General features: G+C 49.3%; 2 protein-coding genes across 3 annotated transcripts in view; one reads left to right on the plus strand and one right to left on the minus strand.

Moving 5' to 3' along the window:
* Nucleotides 1-24,364, minus strand: part of HHATL (hedgehog acyltransferase like) — a 464,648-nt gene that overhangs the window by 430,998 nt on the left and 9,286 nt on the right. Inside the window, exons 11-12 of one of the 2 annotated variants that reach the window (XM_050780397.1) lie at nt 24,172-24,313; nt 23,760-23,972 (exon numbers count right to left, since the gene is read on the minus strand). The exons of the other annotated variant lie outside the window; for it this stretch is intronic. Coding sequence (XP_050636354.1) covers nt 23,848-23,972; nt 24,172-24,313 — 267 coding nt within the window. The 3' untranslated portion in view covers nt 23,760-23,847. Of the gene's footprint in view, nt 1-23,759; nt 23,973-24,171; nt 24,314-24,364 lie in introns of those variants that run through there. 2 annotated transcript variants of the gene reach the window in all.
* On the plus strand, nt 16,714-23,542 carry KLHL40 (kelch like family member 40). Its single transcript, XM_050780387.1, has 6 exons — nt 16,714-17,960; nt 19,329-19,489; nt 19,804-19,911; nt 20,062-20,247; nt 21,992-22,138; nt 22,984-23,542. Exons 1-6 carry the CDS (start codon nt 16,809-16,811, stop codon nt 23,093-23,095), a joined length of 1,866 nt encoding a protein of 621 aa, XP_050636344.1. The 5' UTR covers nt 16,714-16,808; the 3' UTR covers nt 23,096-23,542.

The following is a 24,364-nucleotide window of genomic DNA, read 5'->3' on the forward strand; positions in this document are numbered from 1 at the left end:
TGTGGGACGGTGGGCACCATGATTGGTGTCTCTGGAGCACTCACTTTCCCTCATTTTGCTGTTTGGGACCAAGCAGCTCGCTAACATCTCATGTCCTGAAGCATGCATAGGTCAGAGCAGCACTGCCCTGCTGGGGAAGGCCGGATTTTCCTTCCTTCTAAAGGATCAATGAGATGGGAGGTGAGGCATCCTGGCTTAGTGGTACTCTTGGGCCTACCTACCCCCTGATTATGTAGCTTTCTAGAACCAGGACTGGTGAATAAGTCAGGTTAGACTGAGTTCTGCTGTGGTAACAAACCACCTCCTAACCTCCGTGACTCAACATCTAGGGCTCTGAGGGGATGCTCCAGGGCAGTCATTCTCTATTTGGTGACCCAGAATTCCAGGCTTTGACCTTGGGGCACCTCCATATCAACATGGGCCTCTAGACTGACCAGAGCCAGGGAAAAGACAGGGTGGAGAATCACACCTTGGCTCTTCAGTGCTGCCATCCAGAAGTGGTGTACCACTTCTGTTTCCATGTCATCATCCAAAGCAAGTTCCGGCATCATGCCTTACTTCAGCAGGGTGTCCGGAAGGAGAGGAGAGCTGGAAAGATTGGTGAGTAGCCGCCAGGCACAGTGGCTCACGCCTGTAATCCCAGCATTTTGGGAGGCTGAGGTGAGTGGATCACTTGAAGTCAGGAGTTCAAGACCTGCCTGGCCCACATGGTGAAACCTCATCTCTACTGAAAAAAAAAAAAAAAAAAAAATTAGCACACATCTGTAATCCCAGCTACTCAGGAGGCTGAGGCAAAAGGATCGTTAGGATCATTAGAACCCGGGAGGCGGAGGTTGCAGTGAGCTGAGATCACGCCACTGCACTCCAGCCTAGGTGACAGAGCAAGATTCTGTCTCAAAAAAAAAAAAAAAAAAAAAAAGGTTAGTGAGTAGCCGTATCCTCTCCTGCACTTGGGCCTTGCAGTCTCTGGAGGTCAGGTTGAGAGGTATCCAGCCTGTAGAGCTGCTTCCTAAAGTCTCTGGAGGGTCAGCAATAAAATAGAGGAGCAGTGTCTCCTAAGGTTCCACTGGCTGCAGGTGGGATAAACCTGCTATCACCACAGATGATAGCTTGGGACCAGTGGAGAATGGAGAAGAGAATGGGATCCCACACAGGGAATGAAAAGCAGCTCAGCAGGACCCCACCTTGAACTTCCACCTCACTCCTGCCTCTCTCCTGCTAGAGATAGGGCTTCTGGAAACCTCTGTGGCCAAAACTATGCCTGTGTACCTGGGGAGCTGTGGCCTAAGACTATAACTCTCATGTACTGGTGACACTTTGTGGTCATTCCTCACCCCACAACCTTCTGAGACTGCTGATAACCTAAGCAAAGGAGCTCAGAGAGGTAAAGCCACTTGCACACAGCCGGAAAGTGGTGGAGCCAGACTCGAACCTAAGTCTGTCTGATCCCAAAGCCACGTTCTCTAAGCGCTGAACAATGCCACTTCCCCTCCATTCAGCACAGTACTTGGTGCACAGTGGCATTCAGGAGAGCATGACAGTGGGTGATGAACCAGTGCTATTGGTTGCAAACAACAGAGCCAATTAAATCTCTAGGAGAACCAGAGACTCAGCCTCTGGGGTTATGCAGCCAAAAACAAACCCAAACCACCCTGCACCACTTGCCCCAGGGGAGGTGTGACTGTCATCCCAGCTTGGAACTGACAATGCTGAAGGCTACTCATAAGAAGCTCTGTCTCGACTGCCCCTCCCACCAAAACTAAACCCCTCTGCCACCCTCAGAGAACACGAGTCTGTAGTAGGTGTCCTTGCTTCCCTCTTACCTGAATCAAAGTCTCACGTGGGTGTGTCTAAGTGGCAGATCTGTCACGTTTATGCCCCAGAGATGCAGGACAGGAGAGTCCCAAAATTGGGGCTTAGCCTGGGAGAGTTCTTGGCTTCACCTAGGAAAGAATTCAAGGGTGAGCCAGAGGTGTTAGCAACTTTTGGTGAAGCGGCAGTGTACAGCAGCAGCAGAGGCACTGGTACTGTGGAACAGCGCTACCCCATAGGCACTGTGCCCAGAATAGCAGCTCAGAGGCAGGACTGCAGTCATACTTATACCCACTTTTACTTACATGCAAATTAAGGGAGGATTATGCAGAAATTTCTAGGAAAAATTTGGTACCTTCCATAGAAAAGGGCAGTAACTTTCAGGTGTTGCCATGGCAATGGTAAACTGACATGGCACACTTGTGGGCATGTCTTATGGAAAGCCGCTTCCTCCACCCCATCTCTGTTTTAGCTAGTTCTCATTAGGTCTGATGTCCAAGCCCCGCCTCCAGAGTTGAGTCCCACCTCCTACCTCACTAGCTGCAAGGGAGGCTGGGGAAGCAAGTTGTGTTTTCTACACTGGGTAGGTGTACTTCATTCCCAATGAGAAAAAGTCTTTGCGAACATGCTGGGTGGCCACAAAGCATAACAAACATGCCCCACAATCTAGCCGTTCACAGCCCAACAACAGCATACATCCTCTTCCATACAACAGGAACAACAAAATGCTATTGATTAACAACCTTCCCCATAATAAATAAAAACGTTTTCATCCTCTTCCCAAAAGGGGACACTGTAATTTCTCATCACTGACTGCATCTAGCTCCAAATCCAGGATCTGTTGGTAATAGCTGCTCCTTTTCTGTGATCCCATTTGGTGTTCTGAAATGTATGGACTGTATTGTAAATGGAACCATCACCAACCAGGCTCTTTATAAAACAGAAGAGGACTATGAGGAGGAAAAATTAATATATATACATACATCTTATACATCTTTTCCAGTGTGATGGTTAGTTTTAGGTGTACTCTTAAATGAGTGAAGGGACACCCAGATAGCTGGTAAGGCATGATTTTTGGGTGTGTCTGTGAGGGTGTTTTGGGAAGAGATCACCATTTGAATCAGTAGACTGAGTAAAGATGATCCACCCTCATCCAATACGAGTGGGCACCATCCAATCTACTGAGGGTCTGGATAGAACAAAAAGGCAGAAGAAAAGTGAATTCACTCTCTCTTCTGGAGCCAGGACATCCATCGTCTCCTGCCCTCAGACATCAGAACTCCAGGTTCCCCTGCGTTTGGCCTTGGACTGGGAGTTACATCATCACCTCCTCTTGATCTCAGGCCTTCAGATTCAAACTGAATTACATCACCAGCTTTCTTGGGTCTCCAACCTGCAGAGGACAGATTGTGGAACTTTTCGGCCTCCATAATCACATAAGCCAATGCCCGTAATACACCCCCTCTTATATCTCTTTATTCTGGTGATTCTGTTTCTCTACAGCGCCCTGACTTATTAATATACACATCAAGGAAGACAAGACAGGACGATGTTCCATCCTACTTAGCCACAGGTCATGAGGTCAGGATGGTGCTATTGTCTGAATGCTGGTGTTCCCCCACCAACCCCCAAATTCACCTGTTGGAACCTAAAACACGATGCCACAGTATAAAGAGGTGGGGTTTTGGGGGGAGTGATTAAGTCAGGAAGCTCTGCCTCATGAATGGGATTACTAGCCCTTATAGAAGAGGTGGAAGGGAGCTGCCTGCCCTTTCACCATGCAAGGACACTGAGTTGGCTCCTTCTGCCATATGCAGACAATAGAAGGTGCCATCTATGAAGAAGACAGAGCTCTCACCAGATACTGCATCTCCTGGTGCCTTGATCTTGAACTCTCAGCTTTTAGAACGGTGAGCAATAAAGTTCTATTGTTTATAGATTACCCAGTTAAAGGTATTTTGTTACAGTAGCCTGGACAGACTAAGACAGAAATTGGTACCAAGTGGGGATGTTGCTATAACAAATAGTTTAAAATGTGAAAGCAGCTTTGGAGCTGGGAAGAGTTGAGTTTGGAGGAACAGGCTAGGGAAAAAACCCTATATAGTCATGAATGGACCGTGAAGGCTATTCTGGTGAGGGCTCAGAAGAGAGCTATAAATAAAGCCTCAGTTTTCTTAGAGATTACCTAAGTGGTCATAATCAGAATGTTCATAGAAATGTGTACGGTACAGACCATTCTGATGAGGTCTCAGATGGAAATGAGGAACATGTTATTAGAAACTGGAGGAAAGGCTATCCTTGTCATAAAGTGGCAAAGAACTTGGCTGAATCGTGTTTGCTTCCTAGTGTTCTGTGAAAGGAGGAACTTATGAGTGATGAAATGAAATATTTAGCAGAAGGAATCTTTAAACAAAGTGTTGAGCATGTGGCATGGCTTCTCTTGACTGCTTACAGTAAAATACAAGAAGAGAGAAATGAATTAAAAACAGATTTTATAATCAAAAGCGAAGCAGAACTTAGATTTAGAAAATTCTGAGCCTGGCCATGTTGTAAAGAACGAAACAGTGTGTTTGAGAGAGAACACCAAGGGTGTTCCCAAGCAACAGTTTGATAAGGAGAGTCGCATGGATTAGCGGAAGCCTGTTTGTCAAGGGGACAATGGAGGAATGACCCTGAAGGCATTTTGGAGATCATCAGGGCTGGCTTTCTTATTACAGGCCTAGAGTGCCCAGGCCTGGAGGACAGAACTATGTCAGAAGAGGGACCTCATCCCTCACTGCCCTGTGCCAACCCAAACCTCTGCTCCCTGACACTGGTACAGCACTCCTCAGCTGTCCAAGGTGAAGCTCCGGTGGACCCAGGTGTGATGTAGGCTGTAGTGGCTGACTCTCCAGAGGGCACAGGTGGTAAACCTTGGTAGTATCTATGAGGTGCCATCTCCACCAGGGAGCACAGTGCACAGGCTCTGGAGGTGTGGTTTCCTCCACCTGGATTTCAAAGGATGCCCCAAAGAGCCTCAGAGCCACCACAGAGAGCCCCCACTAGGGCACTGCCTAGTGGAGACGTGGGATCTGGTGAGGATCTTCTTCCTTTACCCTCACATGGCAGAAGGCCAAAGGACAAGAGAGCTGAACACTGTGTAAAGCCTCTTTTGTAAGGGCCTTCATCCCTACTCACAAGGGGAGAATCCCCCATGACCTAGTCAGCTCTTAAAGACCCTACCTCCTAATATTATCACATGGGCAACACCTGAATTTTGGAGGGGACACATTCAAACCATAGCAGTAACAATTTGCAAAATTCTAGTGCAGTATCACAACCAGGACATTGCCATTGACACAATCCACTTATCTTTCCCCCAAGTGTACTTGTATTCATTTGTGTATGTGTGTGTAGTTCTATACAATATTATCACATGTGCAGGTTCATATATTCATAACCACGATCAAGATACAGAACAATTCCACCCCACAAAGATACCTGTTACCGTTACCATCTTACAACTAACTACACACCACAATCCCTTCTGCCACCACCCATTCCATCCCTAGCCACTGGCAGCCACCAATCCATTCTCCATTAAAATTTTTGTCATTACAAAAATGTTATATTAATGGAATCACATAGTATGTAACTTTTTGGGGCTGACATTTTTCACTCAGTCTAATTCCTTGAAGATTGATCCAAGTCATTTTGTGTACCAAGAGTTCATTCTTTTTTTCTTTTTTTTCTTTTTAATTGTTGAGTAGTATTCCATGGCTAGTACGTACTGGTTTTTTTAACCATTTGCCCATGAAAGGTGAGCAGGGCTGTTTCTACTTTTTTAGTATTACAAATGTAACTGCTATGCATTCACGTGTGGGTTTTGTGTGAACAGAAGTTTTCATTTTTCTGGGATAAATGCCCAGGAGGGCAATTGCTAGGTCATATAGTATAGTTGCATGTTTAGTTTTTAAAGAAGCTGCGGCCAGGCGCGGTGGCTCAAGCCTGTAATCCCAGCACTTTGGGAGGCCGAGACGGGTGGATCACGAGGTCAGGAGATCGAGACCATCCTGGCTAACACGGTGAAACCCCGTCTCTACTAAAAAATACAAAAAAAAAAAACCTAGCCGGGCGAGGTGGCGGGCGCCTGTAGTCCCAGCTACTCGGGAGGCTGAGGCAGAAGGGCGTAAACCCGGGAAGCGGAGCTTACAGTGAGCCGAGATCGTGCCACTGCACTCCAGCCTGGGCTACAGAGTGAGACTCCGTCTCAAAAAAAAAAAAAAAAAAGAAGCTGCCCACTTTGGGAGGCCGAGGCTGGTGGATCACGAGGTCAGGAGATCGAGACCATCCTGGCTAACATGGTGAAACCCCATCTCTACTAAAAATACAAAAAAAAGAAAAAAAAATTAGCTGGGTGTGATGGCGGGCGCCTGTAGTCCCAGCTACTCAGGAGGCTGAGGCAGGAGAATGGCATAAACCTGGGAGGCGGAGCTTGCAGTGAGCTGAGATCGTGCCACTGCACTCCAGCCTCGGCTACAGAGTGAGACTCCGTCTCAAAAAAAAAAAAAAAAAAAAAGCTGCCAAAGTGTCTTCTACAGTGGCTGTACTATTTTACCTTCCCAGTAGCAATGTGAGTGATCCAATTTCTCTGCATTCTCACAAGTATTTTGGTGTTGTCATTATTTTTTAAATATTAGCAACTCTGAGAGGTATGTAGTGATATCTCATTTTGGTTTTAATTTGTATTTCCCTGATGACTAATGATACGGAACTTCCTTTCATTAAATTATTTCCCATCTGCATGTCCTTTTTGGTGGAACATTGGTTCATGCCTTTTGCCTATTTTCTCATTGGATTGTTTGTATGTTTTAGAATTTGGGAGTTCTTTGTGTGTCTAGATATTGCAAATATTTTTCTCAATCTGCAGCTTGTCTTTTTATTCTCTTCACATGGTCTTTTGCTGAGCAAAAGATTTTTATTTTGGTAAGATCTAGATGATCACATTTTCCTTTTATATATCATGCTTTTGGTGTTAAGTATAAAAACTTATTCCATAGCCCTAAATGCTGAAATATTCTTCTGTTTTTTTTTTCTGTAAGTTTTAGACTTTGGTTTTAATTTTTTTTAAAAAGATGCTCACTTACTTATTCTCTGAGTCATGTCCAGTACAGGGAATGCCAAGGGTCTCTGTGTTCTTTTTAAAAAAATTATGGTAAAATACATATAACATAAAATTTACTTTCTTAACCATTTTTAAGTGTACAGTTCAATGGCATTAAATACATTCTCACTGTTGTGCAGCCATCACCACCATCCATCCACAGAACTCTTCTGATGGTTCCAAACTGAAACTCTGTACCTATTGAACAGTAGCTCCCTACTCCCTCTTGCCCCCAGCCCTTAGCAACCACCATTCTACTTTCTATCTCTATGCATTTAACATATAAGTGGAATAATACAATATTTGTCTTTTTTGACTGCTTACTTCATTTAGCATAATGTCCTCACACTCCCTCCATGTTGTAGCATGTGTCAGAATTTCCTTCCTCTTTAAGGCTGAATAATATATATACCACATTTAGCTTACTAATTAATTCACCAATGGACGCTTGGGTTGCTTCCACCTTTTGGGCATTGCAAATAATGCTGCTATGAACATGGGTATATAAATATCTCTTCAAGGCCCTGCTTTCAATTCTTTTGGGTATATACTCAAATGTAGAAATGCTAGATCATATGGTAATTTGATTTTTAATTTCTTGAGGAACTGCCATACTGTTTTCCAAGCACCTGTACTATTTTACATTCCCATCCACAATGCACAACTGATTGAAATGCTCATCTATTCCAGAGACACCCTCACAGACACACTGGAAATAATGTTCTATCAGGTATCTGGACATCGTTTAGTCCAGTCGAACTGACACCTAAAATTATCACCATCTGTGTACCTGCCTTTATGCCAGTGCCACAGTGTTTTGATTATTGGAGCTTTGTAGTAAGTTTTGAAATCAGGACGTGTGAGACCATTAACTTTCTTCTTTTTCAAGATTTTTTTTTTGAGACAAGAGTCTTGCTGTGTTGTCCAGGCTGGAGTATAGTGGCTATTTACAGGTGCAGTCCCACTACTGATCAGTATGGGAGTTTTGGCCTGCTCCATTTGCAACCTGTGTTAATTCACTTCTCCTTAGGCAACTTGGTGGTCTCCCACTTCCAGGAGGTCACTATATTGATGCTGAACTTAGTGTGGACACCCAATAAGCACTGTGCACTACAGCCCAGAACTCCTGGGCTCAAGCAATCCTCCTCCTGTTTCACCCTCCCGAGGAGCTGGGACTACAGGCATGACCCACCACACCTGGCTCAAGGTCATTTTAGATGTTTTACATCTTAAATCCACAATCCATTTCAAGTTAATTTTTGTATAAAGTGTGAGATTTAGGTTGAGGTTATTATTTCCCCTATGGATGTCTAATTGCTCCAGCACTATTTGTTGAAAAGTCTTGATCTGCTTTTGCATCTTTGTCAAAAATTGGTTGAGCCTATTTGGATCTATTTCTGGGTCCTCTGTTCGGGTCTATTGATCTATATGTTTATCCCTCTGCCAATATCATATGATCTTGACTACTGTAGCTATATAGGAAGACAATATCAGGTAGAGTGATTCCTCCCACTTTATTCTTCTTTGTCAAGATTATTCTAACTATTTGAGGGTCTTTAACTTTCCATATAAATTTTAGAATACACTTGTCTAAATCTATTAAAAACTTTGCTGGAATTTTGATAGGCATTGAATAAAACCTATAATTCAGTTTAGGGAGAATTGACATCTTTACTATGTTGAGTCTCCCAACTCATGAACACACTCTGTCTCTCCATTTGTTTAGCTCTTCCATTATTTCTTTAATCAGCATTTTGTAGTTTTTGTCATACATATCCTGTATGTGTTTTGCCTAAATATTTCATTTTCTTTTGAGTGACTGTACATGGTATTAAGTTTTAAATTTCATTTTCTATATGTTCATTGTTAGTAAATAGAAATGCAATTAATGTTTGTGTGTTAATCTTATATCCTCCAACTTTGCTGAACTCATTGATTAGTTCCTGTAGTTCCTGTAAGCCTTTTATGGGGATTTCCTGGGATGACTTCCCCTTCATTCCTGAAAGATACTTTCATTGGATATAAAATTCACAGCTGATGGTTCCTTCAGCACTTGAAATATGTTGTACTACTTCCTTCTGGCCTCCATAGTTTTGCTTTTTTTTAGAGACAGAGTCTCGCTGTGTCCAGTGAGTGCTAGAGTTCAGGCTGGGGTGCAGTGGCATGATCTTAGCTCACTGCAACCTCCGCCTCCTGAGTTTAAGTGATTCTTCTGCCTCAGTCTCCTGAGTGGCTAGGACTACCAGCATGTGCCACCACACCTGGCTAATTTTTGTATTTTTAGTAGAGATGCGTTTTCACCATGTTGGCCAGGCTGGCCTTGAACTACTGACCTCAAGTGATCCGCTTGCCTAGGCCTCCCAAATGGCCTCCATAGTTTTGGATGATAAATCCACTGTCATTTGAATTGGCATTTAACTACAGGTGATGTGTTGTTTCTCTCTGGCTGCTTTTCAGATTTTTTTTCTTCATCTTTAGTTTTCAAAAGTTTAATTATGACGTGTCTTGGCATGGATTTCTTTGGGTTTATTCTGTTTGGGGTTTTCTCAACTTCTTGAAAGTGCTGGTTTGTGTCTTAACCAAATTTTGGAAGTCTTCAGGCACTATTACTTTAGTTATTCTCTCAGCCTATTCTTTCTCCTCTCCTTCTGAGACTGCAATGATATGCAGTGATACAAACGTTGATTTTTTTTGTTATTGTCCTATGGGCCCCTGAGACTGACTCTCTCTCTCTTTCTCTCCATATATATATATATGATTTTTAATTTCTCAAGGAACTGCCATACTGTTTTCCAAGCACCTGTTCTATTTTACATTCCCATCCACAATGCACAACTGATTGAAATGCTCATCTATTCCAGAGACACCCTCACAGACACACTGGAAATAATGTTTATATATATATAAAAGGATCCAAAGACAGGCAGCCCAGCCCAGATTGGAGTGGATTTATTAGGTGTGAAAGGAGAGTGCTTTCCCTGGCTGCGAATTGTTAGTAGGGCACCTGAGTAATCTCCGCTCTGGTGATGCTGGGCTCATGTGGAGTTGTCAGAGGGACTCCTCTTCAAATTGTAAAAGGGCTGAACCTGTTTTGGCTGCTTTTGATTGATAGGCTGGGGGTCGGGAAACACCAGGCCTGGGTCATCTTCTTCCACTGAGTGGGGGTACATAAGATATCCTGCTACTGAGTTGTTCCTTTATTCTTAGGGTCCCAAACTAATGCATAATTCCCTTGCCAGCTTTCAGAGTTATCCTCTGATTGCCTCTTGCATTGTTTTCACAGTTTATAGTTGTACTTGACAGGAAGGAACAGGGAGAAACAAGTTTACACCATTTAGTCCAGGCCAGAAGTCGTCCTTTCAAACATTTGAAAAAGTAGATCGCTGTATTAGTCTGTTTTCACATTGCTGACAAAGACATACCTGAGACTGGGTAATTTAGAAAGGAAAGAGATTTAATTGACTCACAGTTCCACATGGCTGGGGAGGGCTCACAATCATGGCAGAAGGCAAGGAGGAGCAAAGTCATGTCTTACATGGATGGTAGCAGGCAGAGAGAGAACTTGTGCAGGGGAACTCCTCGTTATAAAACCATCAGATCTCGTGAGACTTATTCATTATGAGAACAGCAAGGGAAAGACCCAACCCCATGATTCAATTACCTCCCACTAGGCCCCTCTCATGACACGTGGGAATTGTGGGAGCCACAATTCAAGATGAGATTTGGGTGGGGACACAGCCAAACCATATCAATCATCAAAGAGCTCATTGGAAACTCAGCATGTGTGAAGGGCCTTGTTAATTAGAGGGCTTCATTGTAGGATGATTTGACCAGGCATACTGATATCTTTTTGTTTCCTCTTGGACTGTCAGATCCCTCAATTTCAATTCCCTATTTGGAGGTCATAGCTGACCTGCCAGCTTTCTGGGAGCTGAGTGGGAGTAGAGTTTTCCATTTAGAATATGGAGTTTCTCTTAATTACCCAGTGTTCACACTGCACCACTGCCTTCACCTCTGCTGAGTGTCTTAGTCAAGAGCCCTCTGGTTTATCTTCTTTGGAAATGAAACCCCTGGCTTCTACCAGGTGGTGGTTGATTCTCCTGTATGTTTAAAGGTACCCAGTGTTGCCAATTCTGGACCTTCTCTGTGGATTCTGAGGTATAGAAGAGTTGCATCTGGGCTTCCCATTGCTGACTTAGAGTGAGGACTGCTACACTGCACATCACACATCACCTGCTTTCCAGAATCCGTGGTGGTATTGTTATGTCCCTGTAGAGTATGTTGTATACTATGTTCCTGAGAGTTTATGCTATATATTTTTTTCTCTTTATCATCTACTTTAATTGTAGTGAGCTTTCAAAAGGAAGCAAAAAAAATGTATTTTATCTGCCACCATTAACTGGAAGACTTGCCTCACTTCTCTTGCTACAAAATGAGATCTTCAATCAGAAGCAGGCTTGAATTTGGTTCCATGAAAATGAGTAAGGCATGAAGTCTATAGATGGAGGGATTAGCAGAAATGTGGCAGGCAGAGAAGGCAAATCTGGATTCAGAATACATATCAGTAAAACTTTAGTAGAACTCTTTCAATTCTTAGGAAACCCACAATCCATTAGTCACTCCCAGGGATCTCTGTAGGTCAGACCATCTGATTACCACCCTCTCCAGCCCTGCTGCTTATTCCAGTAACCATGCCCATTTTGCCTTTGGTGCTTATGAGCCATTCCTTGGCCACTGTCAACCCTAAGATCCCATGATCCTCCCTGAAAACAGGAAGGCCACTTCAAAGCACAGGCTCCCACTTACACCCCTGACAGGTCAAAGTTGCCAGCATTCCTCACCAACAAGTTATTCAATGATGGGCAAAAGTGTCCTCTAAGCCCTCTCAGCAAGCACAGGTGGGGATGGATAACAGATGGATGACATACCTAATAAATCCACTCCAACATTCTGGGCTGCCTGTCTTTGGATCCTTTTATGTCACATAAGAGCATTTCCAGCATCTCAACTTCTTGCATCATAGGCTACCTTTAACCCAGAAGTCAGTGAAGAAGCAAGCAGGCCATTAGAAATTCTCTCAACTTCTCAAGCTCACCCTTCAGCACCTGCTGCTGGAATACTCCTGAAATGATTTTCAACATCACACAGCCCTCTTAGCAGCAGACCACAGAATCCTCACTGGCTGGTGTGGTATCAGATTACAGAACCTTCAGGAGTGCTCGAGTCAGGATTGCAGGCTACATAGCCCAGACAATGGCCAAACCACAGCCAGCAGGGACAGATCCCTCAGCTTGTATGGTGGTCAGTGGAAAGTGGACTCCAGAAGTTCCAACACTGCTGTCCATCAGCCATCTTCACCAAAATATGGATGCTGCAGGTTCCTGCTTCCTGTTCCAAACTGAAGTTTTGGGATGGGCGCATACGATGGGTTGAGCTCAGTGGCATGTCTGTGTTCCTGGGGAAGCTGGGAAAATAAATTCTGGTTTCTACCACAGGGGAGAAGAACTACTTACGTGGGAACTGTCCAAAACATAGGAAGACTGTTCAGGAGATGCAGGAAGGCCACCAAGTGTGACAAATATCTGCCACCCAAATATCCTGAGTTCAAGCAATTCTCCGGTCTCAGCCTCCCGAGTAGCTAGGACTACAGGCGCATGCCACCATGCCCAGCTAAGTTTTGTATTTTAGTAGAGACAGGGAGTCACCATATTGGTCAGGCTGGTCTCGAACTCCTGACCTCAGGTGATCCACCAGCTGCCCTGGCCTCCCAAAGTGCTAGGATTACAGGCATGAGCCACTGTACCGGGCCTATTTTGTGTTTCTCTTAAATGACCCTGTGATATGCTAAGATTCCTAATGAAGGCAGAAGCTATCAGTTAAAAATATGAGTAGACAACCTGGATGAAGCTTAAAATAATCATACTGAGTGAACGACGTCAGACAAAAAAAAAGAGTACATACTGTATGATTCCTCTTACGTAAAACTTTAGGAAATTCAAATGAATTATAGTGACAGAAAGCAGATCAGTGATTGGGTTGGGGTGTGTGGGAAGAGATGGAGGAGAGATTTTAAAAGGGGATGAAGAAAAGTTCGTGGGTGACAGATGTGTTCCCTGTCTTGATTGTGGCAGTGGTGGTTTCATGGATGTATACACATATGTCAAAACTTATCAAATTGTACACCTTAAATAAGTGAGGTTTATCACATGCCACTTATGCCTCATTAAAGTTGTTTTTAAAATATTAGACTGCTTCCTATTTGCTGGCCGTCTAAATTTCAATTTCTGTAAAATGGGAAAAATAATGCCTACCTTATAATTTTGGTGTGAAGATTAAACGAGTAAAAATTAAAAGGATGAAATGAGATGACATCTTCCCTTGGATTCCACTAAAAGTCTTGGAGTCACCCTTTCTCCTCTCTTTTTCTACACCCACATGCAACCTCTGGGGACCTCCTGGGATGATTAGAGTGGGTGGAGATGGAGATGAAACAGGGTTGGCCGTGACTTGAAGACTTGACAGTTATCAAAGTGGGGAGATGGGTACATGAGAGGTCAGAATATTATCCTCTCTACTTTTGTATGTATTTGTATTTTCCACAGTAATAATTTAAAAATAAACGGTGAGGCTGGGCATGGTGGTTCACACTTGTAATCCCAACACTTTGGGAGGCCAAAGTGGGAGGATCACTTGAGGTCCAGAGTTTGAGACCAGCCTGGGCAAAATAGTGAGATTCCCATCTCCACAAAAATTTTAATAATTAGCTGGATGTGGTGGTGGGTGCCTGTAGTCCCAGCCACTCAGGAGACTGAGGTAGAAGGATCATTTGAGCCCAGGAGATTGAGGCTGCAGTGAGTTGTGATCACACCACTGCACTCCAGGCTGGGCAACAGAGTGAGACCCTGCCTCAAAAAATAAAAATAAAAAATAAAACAGTGTTTCCCCATTTCAACTCAGAGGAAAACCCAAGTCCTGATGCTGGCCCATGGGGGTCAGCACGATCCCCTACCCTAACCTCTCCCCTTACCTCCTCCTACTCACCTCCTTGTTCACTGCTGCAGCCCTATTGGCCTCTATGCTGTTCTGGGAACGTGCCAGGCACTGTCTTGCCTCAGGACCTTTGCTCCAGCTGTTCCCCTACCGGGAATCCTCCACAGTTTGACCCCTCTCACATGTGATCCTCTCGGTGAGTCCATCCTGACTACTCCATTTAAAATCGTTATCACCTCCTCCTGCCACTTCCCATGCGCCTTCCGTTTCACTTGTCTCCACAGCCACGACTATCATCTGATGCCCCGTATAACTGTTTATTTATTTCTGTCTCCCCTACCAACCTTGCCCCGACCCCCTGACGAATGTAAGCTCCATGAAGACACGAATTCCTGCCTGATTTGCTCACTGCTGACTCTTCAGCATTTAAAGCAGTGTACGGTTGGTTCTTGAATGAATGAGCCACATACACATGTTCTACTGGAATGCCTGGTAGGGAGTGAGCACTATGGAATCCATCATAGTCTAAAAATATTTCATTAAGTCATTTGATAAATCTAAGTTAATTGTTCAGTCAGTGTCTTCTGTCCTGATCTTTGAAAATGAGACTACAATTGATGAACATTTTTGTTAATTCTTGGGAGGCAGCAAGGTAGGAAAGGGTTCCCACAGTCTTTGGAGGAGGGCAGATCAGCTTCAAATCCTAGTGCAGCCCATGTCCGCTGTGTGACTTGGCCAAGGTGCCTAGCCTCTCAAGCCTGGTCTCCTCACTGGCTGTGCTTGCTAGCAATGCCCTGCAGTCCAGGGCTGGGCTGGAATCTCACCACCTGCCCTCCCTGAGTGAGCCTTTGCCTTTTTATCAAGAGGGACTGGACCACCTCCAGAGCTTGCCCAGGTGCTGTGTCCCTCTGAGACCTGCTGGTGGGGTGAGCAAGTGACAGTCAGATGCACCGTTTAAGAGGGACAGAGGCTGGGTGCAGTGGCTCACACCTGTAATCCCAGCACTTTGGGAGGCCGAGGCGGGAGGATCACCTGAGGTCGGAATTTCGAGACCAGCCTGGACAACATGGTGAAACCCCGTCTATACAAAAAATGCAAAAAAATAGAAATAAAAATAAAGAATTAGCCGGGAGTGGTGGTGGGTACCTCTATCTAATACCAGCTACTAGGAAGACTCAGGCAGGAGAATTGCTTGAACCCTGGAGGCGGAGGTTGCAGTGAGCTGAGATCGCGCCATTGCACTCCAGCCTGGGCAACAAGAGCAAAATTCCGTCTAAAAAAAAAGGACGGAGAGTGATATTGCTGAGATCACAAAAGGGAGGTGACTCAGTCCTAGCCCAGCCTGCTGTCATCTCTCCTATACCCACCCCCCTCCCCCACTCCCCCGCCTGACGTTATAAACAAGTGACTCAGAGGAATGATGGGGGTGTGCCTCGTAACAGTTCATCCCAGTGTCCTGGGGGCTAAATTTAACACACAGCTGCAGCCTCTGGCACTTTGGGAACAAGTTAATCTTGGTGACTGAGGCTGATGTGTATGTGCGAGCGCATGTGTCTGGCAGTGGGGCGGGGTGGGGAGGGTGTGGGGAGGTGGGTCAGGAGTCCTGAACAAGGTAGGCATCAAGACTGACTGTCCTGGGCTTCAACCCTGGTCCCTCAGACCATAGACAAGGTGCAGGGGCCCCGTGGCCAGGCAGGCTCAGGTCTGGCCTAATATGCACCAAGAATAGTGAGTATAGACAGCTAAAGTCCTGAAATATTAAACCTGTAGTGTTACTTTTTGAACACTAGAATTCAGAATGTCACTCCCCTACAATGTTAAAACCCTGGGGGTTTAAAAACCTAGAATAGTAGAATCCTAAGAAATTAATTTTCTAGCACATCTGACACCTTAGAAGTGTTAAAACCCTCTAATAGTGTACTTCCAGGACACAGTACCTTGGTGCTTCTGAACCTCCAGCAGAGCTGAACTGAGGCCCTTAGTATCTAACTTTGCCACCTCCTCATTGTGTAGGAAGGGAAACTGAGGCTTAACAGAGCGACATGTCCTGTCCCAGGCCTCATAGGAAAGTGGCAACCTTGTTTACCTAAGGTACTTTCTTGCTTTCTTGCAAGGAGGAGGGGCAGAAAGAGGAAAAGCTCTTCCCATTTTAAAGGTGAGGCAATGCGGGGTGGGGGGTGTCTTATGTATGTAATCTCAGCTACTAGGGAGGCTGAGGCAGAAGGATGGCTTGAGCCCAGGAGTTCAAGACCAGCCTGGGCAATATAGTGAGACCTTGCCTCTTAAAATAAAGGCAGGGCAACAGGGCTGCCAAAAAGTGAACACCATGTCCAAGTTCTGACCAGAAAACCCAAGGACCCTGTATCCGGGGATGGCTGGAATGAGACATATTCCGAGGAGGAAGATGGAGGCACCAGGACAGATGTTCCCAGAAAGCATGAAGGAAGGGAGACCCTGGAAGAGGGGCTCCAATGCTTCCCTGTCTCTGGACTGAGGGTCAGAGCTTAGGCCATCAACTCTCCTAGGGGCATCTTCGGACCAAAAAATCCAGAGTCAAGGCCTCTCCGTGCTCCATTTAGAAATGAGGCAGCCAGGCCCTCATCTTTCAGAAGGGCCCAGACACCCTACCTCCGTCCCATAAGCCCCTGGGGCTGAGTCAAGGCTTCTCCGGGAGGGGGCCTCTGCCCAGCTGTCCCCTGTGCGTCATGTGCAGGAGGCCAGGCGGCTCGCCTTACAGGGACCCGGCCACCTCTATATATAGCCCCTAGAAGACAGCTGCGCAGTCTAAGCAAGCCGCAGCAGGAAAGCAGGGGTACAGAGAGGAGCCCCCTTGGCACCGCCACCACACCCTAGGCCACCCATCATGGCGCTGGGCTTGGAGCAGGCGGAGGAGCAGCGGTTGTACCAGCAGACGCTCCTGCAAGACGGTCTCAAGGACATGCTGGACCATGGCAAGTTCCTCGACTGTGTGGTGCGGGCGGGCGAGCGCGAGTTCCCGTGCCATCGCCTGGTGCTGGCCGCCTGCAGCCCCTACTTCCGGGCGCGCTTCCTAGCCGAGCCGGAGCGCGCGGGCGAGCTGCACCTGGAGGAGGTGTCCCCAGACGTGGTGGCCCAGGTGCTGCACTACCTGTACACGTCAGAGATCGCGCTGGACGAGGCGAGCGTGCAGGATTTGTTTGCCGCGGCGCACCGCTTCCAGATCCCTTCCATCTTCACCATCTGCGTGTCCTTCCTGCAGAAGCGCCTGTGCCTCTCCAACTGCCTGGCCGTCTTCCGTCTTGGCCTCCTGCTCGACTGCGCGCGTCTCGCCGTGGCTGCCCGCGACTTCATCTGCGCTCACTTCTCGCTGGTGGCGCGCGACGCTGACTTCCTCGGACTCTCGGCCGATGAGCTCATCGCCATCATCTCTAGTGACGGCCTTAACGTGGAGAAGGAGGAGGCGGTGTTCGAGGCCGTGATGCGGTGGGCTGGCAGCGGCGACGCCGAGGCGCAGGCTGAGCGCCAGCGCGCGCTGCCCACCGTCTTCGAGAGCGTGCGCTGCCGCTTGCTGCCGCGCGCCTTTCTAGAGAGCCGCGTGGAGCGCCACCCTCTCGTGCGTGCCCAGCCCGAGTTGCTGCGCAAGGTGCAAATGGTAAAGGATGCACACGAGGGCCGCATCACCACGCTGCGGAAGAAAAAGAAGGGGAAAGACGCAGCCGGGGTCAAGGAGGCTGATAAGGGCACAGGCGAAGCCAAAGCAGAGGAGGATGAGGAGGCCGAACGTATCCTTCCTGGGATCCTCAATGACACCCTGCGCTTCGGCATGTTCCTGCAGGACCTCATCTTTATGATCAGTGAGGAGGGCGCTGTGGCCTACGATCCAGCAGCCAACGAGTGCTACTGTGCCTCCCTCTCCAACCAGGTCCCCAAGAACCACGTCAGCCTGGTTACCAAGGAGAACCAGGTCTTTGTGGCTGGAGGCCTCTTCTACAACGAAGACAACAAAGAGGACCCCATGAGCGCATACTTCCTGCAGGTGCCTGACCAGCCTTGGGAGCTGCCAGCTAATGCTGGGCTCTGGGCACTGGGGGCAGTCTTGGGGCCCAGGAGGGGCTTGTGTCTACACAAGGAAATGCCACTGGGTCTAGGGTGAGATGTAGACTGGGGCGGTTGACTGATAGCCACCTGCTTGAAGGTTGAAGACAGTCAATAGGCAACTGCCAAAAAGCAGCATAACTCTGGTATCTCAATTTTAGGGGTGAGGTAGCCCCAAGTTGGCGTATGTTGGAGGCCCTGGCCCTGCACAGAGGTTGGGGTGGGGCACAGTGAGGAGGAGCAAGGTCTGTGTAAGGATCCTGGGCAGGGCCTCTTGGTGAAGGCCAGGCCTGGAGCTCGCAGCAGTGTCCCAGACAAAGGAACAATCCTGTCTGGTCCTCCCATTGTACAGATGAGGAAACTGAGGCCCAGAAGGGATCAGCAGAGTGGAGTGCCAGGTCTGAGTTGGGGTGTGACTGTGAGATCTCAAAGGTCAGAGACAGTTTCCTGGAGACTGGCCATATAAGTTTGAGCCTTGCCAGTGGGGTGGGATTTGGAGATGTGAAGGGGAAGATGGTAATGTTTCCAGCCAAGGAACGATAAGCAAGGGATAGAACTGGGGCTTAGCCTGGTGAGCAGCATGCTCAGGGAGGCCTGACCAGCGAGAGAGGTGACAAGCACTTGGTGCCAGGGTTAAGCTCACAGGCCTTACAGTTGCACTGGGGATGAGGGCAGCTTCACCAGCTACTAGCTCAGCAGTGTGGACACATTGCTTATTCTCTCTAGGCCTCTGTTTGTAAGTGGGGATACTATTCCTCCTGCATGATAAGGTCGTTGGAAAGTTAAATGATGCTTATAAAGTGCTCATCAGCACAGTGCTCAGCCCTCAGAAAACTTTCCAAAAAGATGAGCCCCTAGTATTCATATCTTTATTACAAGGCTGTGGAGGTGAACAAGGCCATGGACTGTAGCTTTTACAGGGCGAAAGGCAGGACTGTATTTGGAAGTTTCCTGAACAGTGGGATGGGGTGGAGAGCAGGGGGCAGGCAGGCCTCAGTTGGGAGCCGTTCAGCCTGGGAAAGCAAGGCCATAGCTGGACCTCCTTGCAGAGCTCCCCATCATTTCTGTGCTGTGGTGCCCTACCGCCTGCTATAATGGTGGTTGCCGGGAGCCTGCCTGGGCGTGGGGGACACTCATCTGCTCTCAGCCTGATGGCAGGAGGGGCACTGTCTCTCAGGGTGCCTCCGGGCTGCATTGGCCCTACCTGGGTTCCCGACCTCCTCTGCGACCTGGGGCAGCGGGACTGAGTGGTGCTGGGCTGGGGCTGGGGGAGTAGGGGGCAGTTGCTGACTGGACACCTGGCCTGCAGTTTGACCACCTGGACTCAGAGTGGCTGGGGATGCCACCACTGCCCTCACCCCGCTGCCTCTTTGGCCTGGGAGAGGCTCTCAACTCCATCTACGTGGTCGGTGGCAGAGAGATCAAGGACGGCGAGCGCTGCCTGGACTCGGTCATGTGCTACGACAGGCTGTGAGCGTGGCTGGGGTGGGGCTGAGCACCCTGGGGGTGGGTGGGGCATGGAGGCCGAAGCTGGTCTAGAGCCTGGGGTGGGATTTGGAGCTAGAGCCTTGGGCTCAGAGTGGAGGTAGGCTTGGGTAAGGGCAGGGAGGTTGGATGGCAGGGTGGGAGCAAAGAACTGAGAGGCCTGGGAAGTTCCAGCAATGGATCTGGATGCATCTCGAATATGTGTTAGGAGGATGGGTGCATGGGTGCAGAGATAGGGACTGAGCCGAGCCTGGGTGGGTGCCCACCCCAACCCCCACCCCCACTCCCATCTCCTCCAGGTCATTCAAATGGGGTGAATCGGACCCGCTGCCTTACGCGGTGTATGGCCACACAGTGCTCTCTCACATGGACCTTGTCTACGTCATTGGCGGCAAAGGCAGTGACAGGTGAGACTGGGCCTGGAGCGAATCTGTGGAGCATAGGTAGAATCTCCCAGAGGCTGTCAGCAGTTTGTCCTGGCTGCCCTGGCAGACGATTGCAGGGAGGCATGGCTGGGCTCCTGCTTCTCTCCACCGTTCCCACCCTCCACCCCACAGGAAGTGCCTGAACAAGATGTGCGTCTATGACCCCAAGAAGTTCGAGTGGAAGGAGCTGGCACCCATGCAGACCGCCCGCTCACTCTTTGGGGCCACTGTCCATGATGGCCGCATTATTGTGGCAGCTGGGGTCACCGACACAGGGCTGACCAGTTCTGCCGAAGTGTACAGCATCACAGACAACAAGTACGAAAGCTTGTCTCTTCCACCAAGGACAACTGTGTGGCTTTGGGCTTCTGTCAGCCTCAGCAGGAGCCGCAGTCCCTGTCTTGGGTCTCCAGTGTTGAGCTGGGACATCAGCATAGAAACAGACCTTCTCCCCTGATCAGCAGTGAGCAGAGGGCTGGGGGAGGGGATGCCAGGTTGCTCATTCAGGGACTCAAAACAGGCAATGGCTTGGTGCAAGGGATGTAGCAGTGAACAAGACAGAAGCTGCCCTGCCTGGGACACCAGAAAAGAGAAAACTGAACTGAGAGATAGTTGTACTCAACTGGCAAAAACGGTGAGGGTGGTGGGAGGAGGTTGTCCCAGACCAAGGAAATGTGGTGCGGAGGCAGTTAGGAGAAAAAACGCAAGGCCCACGGGAGGGAAGGCATTGCTCCGGCTGGGTGGAGGCGGGTGGGTCATGGAGATAGGATGGCAGTGCTGGGGCTGGAGCGGGGGCCAGCAGGAGAGGGACTGTATCTCATCTGTGTTCTACTAAAGTACTTCATGGCAGCTGATATAGAGAGCAGATTAGGGATTTCCCAGGGGACAGGAAGGTCAGGGGTGATGAAGGCCTGGACCTGGGGGCACAGCAGGGATGAGGCTGAGGGGATGCATTGGACAAAGACAGGCCAGGGCTTCTTACACTGTGATAGGCATGCGAATCTCCCGGGGATCATGTTAAAGTGCAGATTCTGATTCTCAGTATGCGGAGGGCTGAGAGCCTGTAAGTCTGCATTTCTAACACCCCCAGGAGATGCTGATGCTGCTGGGCTGTGAACCACATTTTGAGTAGCAAGAGCCTAGGAGGTGGAAGAAACAGGGCTTAGCTATTGATTGGATGTGGGGGTGAGGGGGGAGAAGTACACGCTTCTGAGTGAGGGTGGGAGGCCACTTACTGGATAATCATTGGGATTGGGTAGGGAAAATGAGGGTCCAGTTAGGACATGTGGACTTGAAGTGCCTGGGGGTGTCCAAAAGGACCCCACCTGGGAGAGAGAGGGCTGAGCTGGAGGGAGAGATCTGGGGGTCAATAGCACATGGAGGGGCCAAGCTCCCTCAGGAGAGAGGGTGTAAATGGGAGGAGCTGAGGTCCAAGCCCTGATGGTGGGGGCAGCTTGCGTTATCCAGGAAGGAGGCCACGAAGGTGAGGCCGGAGAGATAGGAGGTGAGGAAAGTCATGTCAGCAGGGCTGTGTGCTGTAGGACCTCAGTGAGTGTGCAGTGGCTGGGGACCTCAGGGAGGGCAGTTTTGGAGGATGGGACTAAGGCCCAAGGCAGGAGCCAGAGCAGTGAAGATACATTGAGAACAACTGGGCTGTGAAAGGAGAAGGACGGAGCAGGTGTGCAAGGGGGGCGGGGCTGCCGCTGAGGGGCAAGAGGACTGCATCCAGGGCAAGGCTGGGGGCCTGCTAGGGACTGGGGTCATGAGTTAGAGAGTGGAGTTAGTTCAGGAGAGGAGGAGGGGCAATGGGGAGATCCACAGTGGACTTTGCTGGACAGGTTGGATAGAATGGCAAGAGGACAAGGAAAGGAAAGGGGAGGAGCAAGAGAATGGGGAAGGAAGGGAAGACCAGAGGGACAGGAAGGGGAACAGGGTTGGGGGCATGGGTGCTTGGGACTTGGATTGCAAAGGGTTGCAGTTGGAGCTGTGGGTGCTGTGTGGCAGGGACAGTCACTGGGCTTGCCGAGGCACCCCAATGATGCACCTTCTCACACAACCCCAGGTGGGCACCCTTCGAAGCCTTCCCACAGGAGCGTAGCTCACTCAGCCTGGTCAGCCTGGTGGGTACCCTCTATGCCATCGGTGGCTTTGCCACACTGGAGACTGAGTCTGGAGAGCTGGTTCCCACAGAGCTCAATGACATCTGGAGGTGAGTCCGGCCCCAGGGAGGCCAGGGGGCATCATGAGCAAGGCTGACACTCCATAGCACCATGGTGGGGTACCAAGGCACTGGGCAAGCTCCTCTGGGGGCAAAGCGGATCCCTCTTCTAGGGAGTCCTGTAGGGAGGAACAGCCCATATACCCTGCTCGGCTGTTTCTCGCCAGTTTGTTGGGAAAGTCTGGGCTTGCACAGATGGCACCATGCCCCACTGTGGAGCAGCAACAATGTTGCAGACGGGAGCAGACCCAAGCTTAGGTCACAGACCCACAGAAACAGGGCCCAAGTAGCAGCCGGATTTCCTCTCTCCTGCCTTCCAGGTGCTTGGTGTGGAAGGAGGGCTGCCACTAGGAAGCAGCTGGAGCCCTGGCCTTTCAGAACCATTGCTCTCTATGGCTGGTCCTTTGTGGGGGTGGGAGAAGGAAGCTTTAGCCTCTGGGGCATCTCCTTCCTGAATCTGCAGCCATCCCCACTGCTGCAGGCAGCCCCTGGGGAGCAGTGCTGCCGGAGGGTGGGACTTGAGACTTCGTAGAAATACAGCATTGATGGGATGGTGTGGGGAGTGTAGACTTTCTTGGAGGGGAACTTTGAGGACTATGGAAACACCCCTTGAGAATTGATCTTTCCTGGGGAGGAAGACCCTTCCTGGAGTGTGGGGTGAGTGTTCCTTGAGTTGGATCTTGTGGAGTTCTCCTTTCCCAGAGCCTGGGGATTTCCAGGAGCAGATCTCCCTAGAGATGGGCCGAGCGCGCTCAGCCACCCATCTCTGCTGCATTCCACTCTGGACTCAGTTGACCGAGCTCCCCGTCCTTGTCCCCACTCTCTCTCACCCCCAGGTATAACGAGGAGGAGAAGAAGTGGGAGGGTGTCCTGCGGGAGATCGCCTACGCAGCAGGTGCCACCTTCCTACCAGTGCGGCTTAATGTGCTGCGCCTGACCAAGATGTGATCAGCTCAGGGAGACTGAACTAAGGACCCCTCCCATCCTGTGACACTCATTGGCCTGGCCTTGTGGGGGCTCCAGGGAAGAGGCTAGGCCAGAGCCTACCTGGATCCAATTATGGTGCCCCAGGGGCTGTGTCAGCCAAGGAAAGGGAAGTGCTGCTTAGTCCTGGACTTTTGGGCAAGGATGAGAAACTAGAGGCTTCTCCAGTGTTGCCGTATCTCCCTAGGTTGTCTTGATCCATGAACCAGAACCACAGGGCGGTATCCCAGGCCATGTCCTGGCCCTGCCCCAGCTTGGCTGAGTGTGCTGGCAAAGTTCCCCACAGGACTCAGTCTTCCTGTCTGTCAGATGGGAGCATCCGCATCAAGTGCAGTGTACAGTGCAGACATGTCTCCTTCTTTAGGAAGAATAAAGTGCCGTCTGAGCAAGCAGCTCAGGGTCTGCATCAGTACTCCACCAGTCAGTGAGCAGGTGTTTCGAAGACTTGGGGCTTCAATGTTCCGCTGTTGGGCTGCCAAGGTCGATGGGCTCTGCCCTCCATCTGGTGTCCCCTCCTCCCTGTGGGTGGGAACCCTCCCTTGCCTGAGGCCTAGAGCCTCCAGCTCTTCAGCCACCATGGACGTGGAGCCAGGGGACTGTGGGAAGAAGGGGCAGGGAGCAGCCAAGCTGTTGTAGAAAAGTCTTTTATTCTATCGGTCAGGCCCCATCTGGCCCAAGAATAGCTGAGCAGAGCCCGTCCCTCTACCCGCTCCCTCCTACTCCGGCTTCTCTTTGTCCTGCTTCTGCTCCTCCTCCAGTGCCAAGTTTCGCTCACGCTCCTTTACTAGCTGGACACCACAGTAGGTGACAAACAGGATGACCAGCGTGGTCTGGGGGAACCCTGTGTGGGGAGGGAGTCATAGATGCTTGGGAGCAGCACCGCATCCTCGGCGAGTTTTCTCTTCCCACCCCTCTCCCCGCTGGATGGGCCCTCCCTGCTGAGTCCTGGGGTGATGAGAGGGTAGGAGGCATTTTGGAAGGTCCCAGTCCTTGAGGCTGATGCCTGGCACCTTCTGCATCCCCACACCCTTGTCCCTTACCTGTGAGTAGCAGGCGTCGGGCAACCAGCTGTGTGAACTCGAGGCTGTTCAGACTCACAAGGTTGTACATGATGATGGCCCAGAAGTTCATGGCTCCAAACAGGGCCCGGACCCTGCGGGACATCTGCACTGACAGAGAGGCCTATTCGGTCCAGGAAAGCATGGGCAGCGGGACAAGAAGCCAAAGGAAAGA

Source organism: Macaca thibetana, chromosome 2 (assembly GCF_024542745.1).
Source record: "Macaca thibetana thibetana isolate TM-01 chromosome 2, ASM2454274v1, whole genome shotgun sequence".
Classification (NCBI taxonomy): Eukaryota; Metazoa; Chordata; class Mammalia; order Primates; family Cercopithecidae; genus Macaca; species Macaca thibetana.

What these genes read in the sequence shown, in the direction of transcription:
- KLHL40 (XM_050780387.1), top strand. Translation starts at nt 16,809, where the DNA reads ATGGCGCTGGGCTTGGAGCAGGCGGAGGAGCAGCGGTTGTACCAGCAG. An exon ending in GGCGGCAAAGGCAGTGACAG is followed by an intron (nt 19,912 to 20,061) that starts GTGAGACTGGGC and finishes TCCACCCCACAG; the next exon opens with GAAGTGCCTGAACAAGATGT. An exon ending in GAGCTCAATGACATCTGGAG is followed by an intron (nt 22,139 to 22,983) that starts GTGAGTCCGGCC and finishes TCTCACCCCCAG; the next exon opens with GTATAACGAGGAGGAGAAGA.